The sequence below is a fragment of the Lagopus leucura genome, unplaced genomic scaffold (genome assembly GCF_019238085.1).
Source record: "Lagopus leucura isolate 7727_CA_CO unplaced genomic scaffold, USGS_WTPT01 Super-Scaffold_100033, whole genome shotgun sequence".
Lineage (NCBI taxonomy): Eukaryota > Metazoa > Chordata > Aves > Galliformes > Phasianidae > Lagopus > Lagopus leucura.
The window spans coordinates 5,677,452-5,689,549 of NW_024962282.1; the positions used below are offsets into that span (position 1 = coordinate 5,677,452).

Sequence of the window (12,098 nt, forward strand, 5' to 3'; positions counted from 1 at the left end):
TTCGGTTTCGGTTTTGGTTCGGGTGTTTTTCTCTTTGCTTTGGGGGGTGTGGTTTCTCTTTAATCGTTTTTCTTGGTCTTTTTTTTGTTTTGTATTTTTTTGGCCGGTCGGGCCGTTCTGTCTCGGTTATTCTGTCGGGTCATTCATTGGCGCTTCGCTTTTTGCACCTTTTCGGTTGTTTACGTCGTTCACCATTGGTCGGTTGGTTCGTTGGTGTTTTTTTTTCTCAGTGTTTCTTTGCGAGTTGCTGTTTTTCGCTCGTTCCTTTTTTATTTTGCAGTCGGTTCATTCGCGGCGGCTCTTTTCGGTTCGTTTGCTTTTATTCACACATTTCTCCCCGGGGGGCACTCAGGGCGCAGTCCGCGCCAGCGCAGGGTTGTGCAGCACGAAGCGGCACAGCCCCGGCAGCCGGAGGTACCCCAAATTCTCTTGCAGCCGCTGCATCCCCCGGTTCCCTAAGGCCGTGTGGCCATACGACGGGAAGCCGCGGCCGTGCGCCCGCCGGGCAGCTATGATCGTCAGCGCCCGCATCAGTCCGCGGCCCCGCTGGGAGGGCACCGTGTAGCCGTGCGCTCCGGATGCAAAGCCGTCGCTCAGCACCCAGCTCACGAGATCCCCGGCCGGGTCCTGAAGGCATAGATAGGGGAACCGGCGCAGCAGCTCCCCCAGGTAGCGCCGGCTCCACGCGTTCCCCCCGTATGCCCACGTTGAGTCCAGCAGCTCCACATGCGCCGGGCTCAGTGTGCCCAGCTGCAGGTCAGGGTCCAGCCTGCAAGATGATGTTGGGTGTCGTGGGGAGGGGATGGGACAGGAGCCAGGGGGTGAGTGGGGGTGGGGTTGGGGACATGGATGGGACGGGTTAGCGTTAAGGTTATGGTTACAGTTAGGGTTAAGGTTAGGATGGGGACATAGCCATGGATTGGAATGGGACTGAGGCCTGACCATGGCTGGGGATGGGATGGGGCTGGGGACATGCGTGAGATGGAGCAGGGATGGGCTAGAGTTACCATTAGTTACATTTAGGATTGGCATTAGAATGATGACATGACCACGGATGGGTGTGAGATGGGGACAGGGCTTGAATGGCTGCTGGATGAGTTCTGGGACGTATATGGGATGGAGCAAGAATGAGCTCGGGAGAGGGTTGTGGACAGGAATGGGATGGGGTATAGGACAGGGACTGGAATGGAAACAGGACAAGGACACAGAAGGGAATGGGAACAGGGATGGAGATACAGAAGGAGATGGGGCTGAGGCTCACTGTGGCTCTGGTAGAGTGCTGGTGTCAGTGTGCAGGTAGGTGTAGTACTCAGTCACCTCCAGGTCTATGCCCTTGGCCGATGCAATGTCCTGGGACACCGTCAGCACGCCATCCTGCAGCCCTGGCGACGGCAGCGGCAAGGGCTCTGCTCCCCTGTGTTCCCACACTGCCCTCCATGCCCCACACATTCCCAGCACCACCCGTTCCTGACACAACCACCCCCGCTCCCATCACTGCTCGTTCCTCCCATGTCCCCGTGGTTGTCCCCACAGCCACCGAAGATGTGGAAAGCGGAGTCCCAACGCAGGCAGCCCGGGCTCTCCAGCAGGGCGCGGTAGGCACCCACATCCCAGTAGAAGGCGCTGCACAGGCTCCTGTAGCTGTCATTCAGCGGCGCCTGTGGGGCGGGATGCTGAGCCCCTCCAACACGGGCACGGGCCCCTCCCTCCCCACAGCCCCTCCGGCCACCTCTCCTCTCTGCCGCGCCAGCACAGCACCAAAGTTGGGCCAGGCATCCACTGCCACCTCGAAGTCCCCGGGGTTGCCACGGTTGATGTTCAGCACAGCCCCGTACACCTGCAAAGCCCGGCACCCGTGCAGCCCAGCTGTGGCAAAGATGGGCTGCCCTTGAGCAGGTGGCAGAGCTCAGGCAGTTTGGGGTTGGCTGGGGCAGGCTCATGGTGCTCGAGAACGGCCCAGCAGATGTGTGCCCCGGGGGTGTCAGGGAGGGAACGGGGTGGCCCACGACCCCCATGGTGGAGGGGCAGCTGTGGGTGACTCACCGGCAGGGCACGAGGCAGGCTGCTGCGCAGGGCGGCCTCCAGGCGCTGCAAATGGGCCGGGCACGTCAGGATCTGCATGGCCCTGCCAAGGAGTCAACGGTGAGGGGACCCCCGAGCACCCCATCCCTGTCCCCATTGCTGTTACTCACCTTGTGGCTGCGGGTCCCTGTGGGCTGTGGGCAAGCAGTGATGGTGGTGTGTCCCAAGGCTGCCAGTGGCCGTCACGGGTGGGCGACTGCCCTTTGGACAGAGTGTTCCTGGGGGTGGTGATGGGCAGGGTCCATCCTGCCGGGCGCAGTGCACGTGGCACCCTGCTGCCTCACATATCCTCAATCAGGATAGGGACCTGGGGGTCCCCATGCCCTCACTATGATGTAGACGGGGACACCCATAGCCCTGCTGTGATGGTGACAGGGTTGGCCGTGAACTGAGCCCTGGTTGCCATGGGGGTCACTGGTCCCATCACCACCAGGTGGTACAGGGGTCCAAGTCCCATACCCTGGTGGCACGTTGGTCGGCCCCCAATCTCATCCGTGTCTACACGGCACATTGACGCCCAGTCCTACTCCGGGTGTCTCTGCCCCTACTCAGGGCATTAAGAACCCCCCACCTCCACCCTGGCACGTGGCAGGCTTCTATGGGGTGCTGCCGCCAAACCCCATCCTCAGTGGGGCTGTGGGGGCACAGAGGAAGCGGTGCTGACGGGCCCCTCCAGGCACGGCAGGGCCCACACAGCCGTGTCCCTATGGGCAGCTCTTCAGGGCCCCTCTGCGGGGGGACACGGGCCAGGGGGCAGAGGCACTGGAGAAAGGCTTTTATTTGTTAATACAAGAATAGATCTTCTGCAATAAATACCCTAATAAATAACATCTCCAATAAATAAACACGCATAGACGCACCGAGACGGCGGCCCTGGGGCTCTGCCCCGGCCCCGCCCCCAGAACAAGCCACGCCCCCAGGGCCAGTGGGCGGGACCCGCGGGTTGCTAGGCAACGGTGGTGACGGGGGCGGAGCTTCGGGCACCCAGCTGTGCTCCTGGCGGGTGGGCGGGGCTTACTGCGCTGGGGGCGGGGCCTATTCCTATGCAGGGGAGGGTTTGGTCCGTTCGTGGCGAAGCGGGGCTTACTGCTGCCGGGGGGCGGGCCAGGAGAGCGTGGCTCCCAGCCCTACAGGGTAATGGGTGGCACAGCGCGGCCACGGGGACGCCACGGTGTCACCACCCCTTGCGTCAGTGCACTGCAAGGTGACAGCAGGGCGGCACTGGCTGCAGTTGGGGGCAGGAGGCCGTCCCCCGAGGCATGGCAGGGTGATGAGACACCATGGGAACCCTCTGGGGCTGAGTGCCTGTCCCTTAAGGTACTGCGGGGCGATGTGGGGAGGTCTGTGGGTCTGGGAGCCCTGTCCCTTAGGATTTTGTGGTCAGGAGCCCCATCCATTAAGGCACGGTGGTGACGGGGGGATGCTGGGTAGCTTTAGTGGCACTTTGGGATCAAGATCACCATCCCTTGAGACCTAGAGGTGATGGTGGGGACATGGACTGGCTTCAGTGGCACTTTGGTGAAGTGGGAATCCCATCTGTCAAGGCACGGCAATATGATGGTACGTATTTGGGGTGGTTCTGATGGCCCTTTGGGACAGACAGACCATCTGTTAAGGCACAGTGGTGACATGGGAAAGCTACGATGCCACTTTGGGATCGGAAGACCGGTCCCTTAATGAACAGTGGTGATGCTGGGGATGTGGGGTGGCTTTGATGACACTCCGGGAATAGAAAAGGCATGGCATGGCTTTGGTGGCACTTCAGAGTCTGGAGCCCCACCTGTTAAATCAGTGGCGACAGTGGGGATATGGAGTGGGTTTGGTGTCACTTTACGATGAGAAGACCTGTCCCTTAACACACAGTGGTGACGGAAGGGACTTGGAGTGGTTTTGGTGGCATTTTGGGATCGGGAACTCCATCTCTCTCAAGGCACAGTGAGGTGGTGAGGAATATGTGGGGTGACTTTGGTAGCACTCTGGGGTCAGGATCCCCATCTGTTAAGGCCAAGTGGTGATAGTGGCTTCGGTGGCACTAAAGCGATCCCCATCCATGAAGGCCAAGTGGTGACATGTGTGCGGCCACTGCTGTGGGGATGCCCTCAGCAGGGCGGGGGCCCTCAGAAGCCCCTGGCCTCGATGCGCAGTGTGACCACGGCTGGCGGCACCTTCTTCTTGAGGCGATTGAAGTCCTTGGCCGAGCGCCACAGCCACGTCTGCAGCTCCTTCAGCAGCCAGAAGTCATCCATCTTCTTCAGAAAGTCGTTGGGGGCTGCAGGGGTGCCAGAGGAGGGCGGGGGTCCGGCAGGGCCGGCGGGCAGCGGGTAGCCCAGGGAAGACATGACGCCGGCGATGCTGAGCACCAGGCCCTGCAGGCTGGAGCAGAAGTGGCCGAGGCGATGGCGCAGCTCCACTGTGCCCACCTGGCCGTCCAGGCCACGCAGATATTTCAGCAGGCGGCTGTAGGCCCGGTAGTTGGCTGCCAGGCGCGCATTGTCCGTCAGGCCCCGCCACAGGTCCAAGTCCACCGTGGCGCTGGGCACCCGCTCAGCCCGCGCCAGCCGCGGGGGGTTGAAGTCGGGCTCATTGAAGGGCGGGCCCAGGTAGTTCAGCTGCAAGGAGGGGAGGAGTTGACAGGGGGCCGACGTGTCCCCGGCACCCATGTCCCACACACCACCAGTCTCTGCGCCCAATGCCCAAGACACCCCAGGTCTCTGCGTCCCCCTGCACACCACGTCTCAAGTCTCCATGCCACCGTGTCTCCAGTCTCAGATCCCACTGCCCGTCACGTCCCAGGTCTCCATGCCCTCCATGTCCCTAGTTCCCCGTGTGCGCAACCACAGGTGTCCACAACCCAGGTCTCCATGTTCCCCAGGTATGGGTGCCCGATACCTCTCCTGTCTCCGTATTTCCCTGCACACCACATTCTCCTTTACAGAATTTTCCAGATCTCCACAACCTTCATGCCCCCAGTCCCCAAGTCTCCCTGTATACAATATACCCCACGTCCCAGACCTTTGTGTCCTCTACCTGGACGTGCCCACCGTGTCTCCCTGTCCCCATCTTACCCCTGGTTTCCACATTCCCCTGCCCACCATGTCCCTCAGTGCCATGCCCCCATGTCCCCACGTTCACCATGCTCCCCCACATCCCAGGTGTCCATATCCACATCCCCTACCTGGACATGTCACCTTGTCCCCACTGTGCCCCTGGTTTCCATGTCCCCAAGTTCATCATGTCCCTGAGCACCATGGAGGTCCCCAGTCTTCCATGCACCCATATTCCAGGTGTCTGCATCCACATCTCCCACCTGCCCACCGCCTCTATGCAGATGAGGCAACGAGGAGAGCTTAGCCAGAGCTCACCAGCAATGTCGAGACAGCAATTCCACCCTCACCATTCCCACAGCATGATCATCAGCAGCAAGGGGAGGCAGATCAGGGCAGAGACAGCAAAACCTCCACCTGGGCCGGTGCCACTGGCAGGCAAGGAGAGGTGGGGGGGAGGAGCCAGGGGTGTGAAGATGTTCACACCCTGTGCCAGGACCAGAGTCCAGGGCCTCCGGCACAGGGAGGCTCCCCTGGCCACTGCCCTTGTCTGATGAGGCATTTCCTTGGCCTCCAGCATGGGTGGAAACACGCAGTCTCATGTATACAGGTGTACTCCCACTTACATCCCAGTGCCGTGCCCTGGGGATGCTGGAGTCTCCCCAAGCTGGGGGGATGAGCAGTTTAAGGGAAGGGGCAGTGGTGAGCTACTCACATAAGTGCCGGCAAGGGTGCGGAGCTGGTGTTCCAGGTAGCGGGTCAGGTCGTAGGTCTTCTGGATGGACTGGCCAGCACCCAGCTCCTCCGTGCCGTTCAGCGCGGGCACCGCTGGCAGATTGCAGAGTGCGGCACACAAAAAGGCAAAGATCCCCCAAGAGTCTCCTGTGGGGACAAGGCACCTCAGAGAGGACCCTCCTGACAAGGGGACCGGGGGCACCCCAGTGTGGTGCGATGGCACCAAGGGCGCTGAGGATGCAGCAGTGCTCCAGTAACACTCCACTGCCCACCCCACATCCCCTGGCTCCCCAGGGGGTGGAGACCCAGGGTTTGCCTACGGCACCTCCTCCATCCATGTGGTGACTGGGGCCACCCTGCCCTTGGGTGCTGGCACAGCACTCCTGGGACCTCAGGACTCTGTGCTGCCAGTGTGCTCATCACCACCCTGCATATGGGGAAACTGAGGCAGGGAAGGGCTGGGCATGGAGTGGCAGCGCTCAGCACCCAGCACAGGGAACAAGGAGCAGTGCAGCAGGAGCCTCAGGGACACCATGTCGTCCCCACCAGTGCCACCATGCCCATCCGGCATGGCCTCTACTCTGTGCACTGCCGACCATGGGCTGCAGAAACAATCCTTTATATGGTCTCAAGTGAGTGCTGCTTGCTGTGCTCCCGCCGGGACGCCCGGGTTATATTTGGGAACGCCGAGTCACCTACCACCAATGCCGAAGCAGGCTTGGTTGCCTTCCTAAGCACAGCACGCTGGGCGCCCTGCAGGGCTGCAGCAGCACATCTCATCCTCGTCCCCATCCCTGCCCTGCTGGGAGCCAGGGGCCAGGCAGGGCTGAAGGCAGCTGGGCACGGAGCAACCTTTACTGAGGCCTCTGCTGGGAAGACCTCAGCTCAGCATGGCACAGCCTGCAGTGGGCTCCCCAGGGAGGCAGGGGCGGCTGGGAGCCCTGCAGTGCCCTCGTGCGTCACCACTCCCCGTCAATTGCTGCTGGGAGGCTTGGGAAGTGAGGAGCAGCCAAGTCCTGGTGACGCACGTGGGCCCACGGGGACATCCCGGCTGCGGCAGCACCAGCTCCAGTGCGTGGCACGCGTCCCGGCTTTGCCCACCCAGCACCGGGCTCACAGTGGCGCATGATGCCCTGCGGGCATGCAGTGCACACAGCGGGATGTGCGTCACGCACACGCGGCACAGCGTGTATGGAAACACCATGGAGCAGCGCGCACCATGCAGGACATCCCAGCCACGACGTGCCGCGCCGTGCGCACGGCAGCACGCACACTGGTGACCACACGGGTGCCACTCCATGCCTGCGGCTGTGCCACATGAAGCTGCCTGTGCACGACCGGTCTGCTGGTCCCGGGATGGTGAGCGTGGTGTGCGACGCTGTGTGCGTGCGAGTGAGCGTGTGAGCGTGGGCTACGGGCGGCAGGGGGGCCGCGTGGCGCTGACTCACCCGCCCCCGGGTGTTTGCTTTGGCTCGGCCCTGGTGCGTCCAAGCCCGGCACAGGCACTCACAGCCCCGCGCGGCGCAGCAGGGCTGGCCGGACCCTCACCCACCACCAGCTCAGGTTTCCAGAGTGGGATTTACACTCGGCCCCAGGCACCGCGTGGCCAAGGCAAACAGAGCTGGGGGGGCTGGGAAAGGGAAGGAGACGGAGCTGGTAGCTCCCGGGCATTGATGAGGATGTGGGCACTGGGGCGTGGATAACCAGAGCTGGGCGACGGAAGGAATCTGCAACCGCGGTGGTGGCAATGACCCGACCGTGGTGCAGCCCTGCTCACTCAGCGGTGGCCTCACGGCCCCGGATGGTTCCCACAGTGGCACAGTCACACTCCCCTGCCCGTCTCTCGGGTGGAAAATGACTCAGCACCAGCGCAAGGCAGCGGCCGCGTTGCCCCTGTGCCAGAGGGAAGGAGGAGACCAGCAAAGCTGGATCCCAGTGATGTCAAGAGAAAGAGCCCAAGGGTTTCAAAACCGTCCCTGGAGCGGGGCCAGGATGCTCCCAGCCCACGTAAGCAAAGCACAGGGCAGCTCCAGGGCAGGTGGAGAGCTGAGGTGGCCCCCCTGGCAGCGCACGTCACCCCACGCACACGTGCCGGACACTGAGGGGGCCAACAACAAGCGTCAGCAGGACAGCTCATCCGACAGTATCCCTGTGCGTCACAGCAGGGAACGTCACCCGTGGGTGGCCTTGGAGGCGCGGAACAGTGCAGAGCTGTGAGCCCCCCCCCGCCAAGCAGACCCCACATGAGCGACTGCTGCCATTGTGCAAGCTGAGCTGTTCCCCGGGCACGCAGTGGGCAGCGAGCTGCTGGGGTCAGGCGTGACCGCAAGCCGCAGGCGCCGCTTTCCCAAAAGCACTGAGCAAAGCAGAGTGTGGGCTGGGGAAAGGGGACCCCTGCCCCCTGAACCCAGGGAGCAGCTCTATCTGATGGGCTAGCGGCCAAGGGACAACAGAGCCCTGCACTGTGAGGTGGAACGGAGCTGGGATGTCCCAGCGTGAGCACGGCGCTGAGGAGAGGGGACCAAGCAGACAATGGCAGTGGCCTTGGCTGCCCCCAGCGTGGTTCTCCCCACACACCTTCGTGAGGATGGCGCTGACAGCAACACCTGCACCCTGCATCCCTGCAGTCCCCAAGTGCTGGCAGGAGAGAGGCACGCATCCTGCCCTCACTGCGCTTCGACAGTCCTTGAAGCAAGTGGGGAGCAGGGGGGGCCCCCAGACCAATCGCAGCCCCAGCCACAGGGCTCTGTGCCATGCCCCCGCCCCGCTGCCTTACTGAGAGCAAAGCCGCATCCCTGATGGTGGCCAAGAATTGTGCAGGAGCACAGGGGTGCAGGGGGAGACCGGCTCCACACCCCCCTGGCCACGCATGTACTCACAGCTCACACTGAATGTTTACATCCTGTCTCCTCCGAGTGTTTATAAATGCATCCGTGCATGGGAGACTCCAGCGAGGCCGTAATTAGCGGGGCCTGGATTTCCCATCTGGCCCCAGCCCGCGGCACTGTGTCACCCCCCTCCTGCCGGAGATGGGGGCTCAGCCCCTAATCCTGACCAGATCCCACACCTCGGCTGGCGCCCACCTGGATCCCAGCAGCACCAATGGTGGCAGAGCCCTGTGCGGCCCACCGGCACCCAGAGCCACCGGCACCCCATACCCGCACAGGCACTCAGTGTCCCTGCTGGCACCGCAGACGCCCAAACCCCTCCCGTGTCCCCAGCAGCGCCGAGGGCTGCGGAGCTGTGCTGGGAGCGGCAGCAGAGCCAGGGACAGCGCAGCGCCAGAGGCAGCCTGGCCCCTCTCCGGCCTGCAGCGGAAACGGCTTGCGGGGCCAAGAGCGGGGGGACCGGGGGCTCCCCTGCGGGCAGCACGAGGTGCATGGGGTCACCGTTAAGGAGGCAGGCGGATAGTCCCGGTGCCAGCCCGTGTGGCAACACAGAGCCCCGTGCCACCCCCCACCCCCTGCTGCCTCTGGACGCGCTGCCATCGCTGCCAGCTTCCTCCGGCACCCTGTGCCGAGGGCACACCGGCAGAGGCAGGGCCGGCGGCTCCGGCAGGATCCCCGTGATCTGTGCCAGCCACACGTTCCCCAGCAGTGCCAGGTATGGGTGCACACCCGTCACCAGGGATGCCCGGAGCCGGCAGGGCTGGCATGCCGGACATCCCAGATGTGCCAGCACAGGCACACCTCCACATCCCTGCTGGGATGGGTCCATTGGCACTCTGTGGGTGCCCAAGGGGCTGTGGAGTTGGGCTCACTCTTACGGCTCGAGGCAGGTGGGCACAGGGCAGGGGGTGATTTATGGTGCACCGTGCCACTTAGCAGGGCATAAATCTTCCTCGGCGCAACCCTGTAAGCAGAGCCCTCTGCATTTCCCTTCGGAGGCTGCTGGCGGGCTGGGGCTAATGCAGCCCAGATGTGTGCAGGACCGTGCCCTCACGCCGCCTGCTAACGAGGCGCAGGGACACCGCTTCCCGGCAGCAGCACGGCAGCCCTGAGCCGTGTCTCCGGGCTGTCACTGGGCTGCTCTCGGCCTCGACCGTGGCAGCAGCTCTTGGTGCCACTGGCCGTGCTGTGAGCGCAGGCCACGGCCGGCAGCCTCCCAGTGCCACTGGTTTGCCACCACCTCCACCATGTCGGGCCGGGATCAGGGAGCAGCAGGAGACCCCTGGCTACCAGCCCCGCTTTTCCAGCTCCCCCCAAATGGCTCCGGCTCCACGGGAGCCAGAACAAAACGTGGCCTCGGCCTCGTGTGCCCAGCCCCGGGGCCACCAGCGCCCACAGTCTGACCTTTTAAGGGTTGTTTCCCAACTTTTTCCCCGTCCTTTCCGTGCCCGACAGCCCCGCTGCCCTCGGCTCCCCATGGCCCCAGGGTAACAAAGCCTTCTGGTGGCCGGAGGGAGCTCCGCAGAGGGGGGGGATTTCCTGGCACCCTGAAAGCGGCCACCACGTCCCACTGGGTATTGCCCTCTGTGGTGCCCGCCTGCCCCACGAGTAAAACCCAAGCTTGGGGACTTTCCTTTTTCCTCCCCTCTGTCAGTCTCAGGTTTTAATTCTCCATGCTAAGCAGCGTTTCCCTGCCCGGTAATCACAAACATGCATGGAAAAGAGGCAACAAGAGAAAGGAGAAAAAAAAAAAAGCCCCGAGAGCAGAGGGGGGAAAAGCCTTAAATCAATCCCGAAGCCAGACGGACGTTTGAATCAAACGGAGTTACAGTCGGCAGCAGTCGGCGCGGCGGACCCCCACCCCATGGCCCCGCTCTTACCTGGGGGCTCCCCAGCCACATTTAGCATAGTAGAGTCAGGGCGCGGGTCTGCAGGCGTGGGGAGCCCAGCAATGTGCTGCTGCAGCGCTCAGCCCCGCACCGATGGACACACGGCCGAGGTTGCTGCTCCGCTCTGCCCCGGCTCTCCTTTGGTTTTTTTTTTTCCTCTCTCCCTATTTGTTTTGGTTTGTGTTTGCTTGAGTGTTAGGTGGCAGAAGCAGTCTGGGCAGCGTGTTTTTGGTGTGTGAGTGTGTGCACGGTTCGCACCACGCTCCGGCTCCCTTGCTTGCTGCCTTTCCCCCTTCCACCTCCCTTGATTTGCTCTTTTGATTGGTGTCCAGGAATGCAAGAATAAAAAAAACGCGAGCTTGCATACACCCTCTCTCCAAGCTGCTGCCTCTCTTTTTTTTCTTTTTTTTTTCTTCCCTCTTTTTTTTTTTTTTTTCTCCTCTCTCTCTCGAAATTCAAGTGTTAAGCAGAACCAGGTTGCTTTCAAGAATGTATTTGATGCAATTGGACACAAGAACGGGCTCCATTCATTCCCCTCCTTCTCCCCGAGACTCCCCCAGGGCTCCCCAGGCATGCTGGGGAGGCTGTGGCCACAGCAGGCTCCCCCAAGGCAGGGAGCAAAGCCCAAGTACTGGGGGTCTGCGGTAGACGGGGTGAGGGGGGGGGAGTGACTCCCTCTCCACATCACCCCCCCAGGTGCTGGCTGCCTCTTGCCTTTTGTTAGTGGCCGCGATAGGGAGCAGGACAGGGTGGCGGGTGGGGGGCTGCTTCCTACCTGCTCGGAAATCCATGGGGGCAACCCAGGGGGTGGCAGCAGCACGGGATCGGGGGGGGATCCCGCCCTCCGTACTGGGGGTGCCGTGGGGCTGCTCGCGCCGGGTCCGAGCTCCACACTCCCATTTGTCGGCCCTGCTCCCCACGGGGGCCCGGGGCCGGCAGGCCAGGGGCTGCGGGCTGCCTGAGTGCTCTCACCGCCTCGGAGAGGGGATGGCTCACGAGGGGGGGCGGGGGGTGCCAGGCAAGGGAGGGGGGGAGGCGGAGAGAGGCGGCGGAGGGGTGGAAAGGCGGCAGGGAGGGCGGGAAATAGGGGGACGGGGCAGCGCGGCTGGACAGGCACGGCTACGCGGACCACCGGCATAACTCTGCTTTCTTCTGCTGGCAGCTCAGGGGCAGAGGCAGGTGAGTGAGCCCCGGGGCGGAGCCCCTCGGGAAGCACTAAGCAGCGGGGCCAGCAGGTGACTGCAGCCAAGGGCAGCACACACAGCCCGGTAATTGCCCCGTGCACCAGGTGCCTTCCCGCTGCTCTCACCCCCGCCCAGCATCTCCCCGTGGGGCTGCCGGCTGCCAGCAGCCAGCGTGGAGGAGCAGCCCCAGGAAGGTGCAGCGCCGCTCTGGTTGCCATCGGCACGCAGCAAACAAGGGGGAATTTCATACTGGGGATGCGGGGCCGGCACCCCGGT

General features: G+C 63.0%; 2 protein-coding genes across 2 annotated transcripts; both read right to left on the reverse strand.

Annotated features, from left to right (window-relative positions):
- Positions 1-44: 44 nt before the first annotated feature.
- GLYATL3 (glycine-N-acyltransferase like 3) lies at positions 45-2,270 on the reverse strand. The gene is made up of 6 exons (XM_042882170.1): positions 2,193-2,270; positions 2,044-2,125; positions 1,730-1,837; positions 1,538-1,658; positions 1,262-1,382; positions 45-769 (listed from the first exon to the last, which is right to left on the reverse strand). The coding sequence occupies exons 2-6, from the start codon at positions 2,119-2,121 to the stop codon at positions 349-351; spliced, it is 849 nt and encodes a 282-aa protein (XP_042738104.1). The 5' UTR covers positions 2,122-2,125; positions 2,193-2,270; the 3' UTR covers positions 45-348.
- An 827-nt stretch (positions 2,271-3,097) lies between these two features.
- CLCF1 (cardiotrophin like cytokine factor 1) lies at positions 3,098-10,925 on the reverse strand. Its single transcript, XM_042882171.1, has 3 exons — positions 10,630-10,925; positions 5,842-6,008; positions 3,098-4,691 (listed from the first exon to the last, which is right to left on the reverse strand). Exons 1-3 carry the CDS (start codon positions 10,655-10,657, stop codon positions 4,200-4,202), a joined length of 687 nt encoding a protein of 228 aa, XP_042738105.1. The 5' UTR covers positions 10,658-10,925; the 3' UTR covers positions 3,098-4,199.
- Between the last annotated feature and the right edge of the window lie 1,173 nt (positions 10,926-12,098).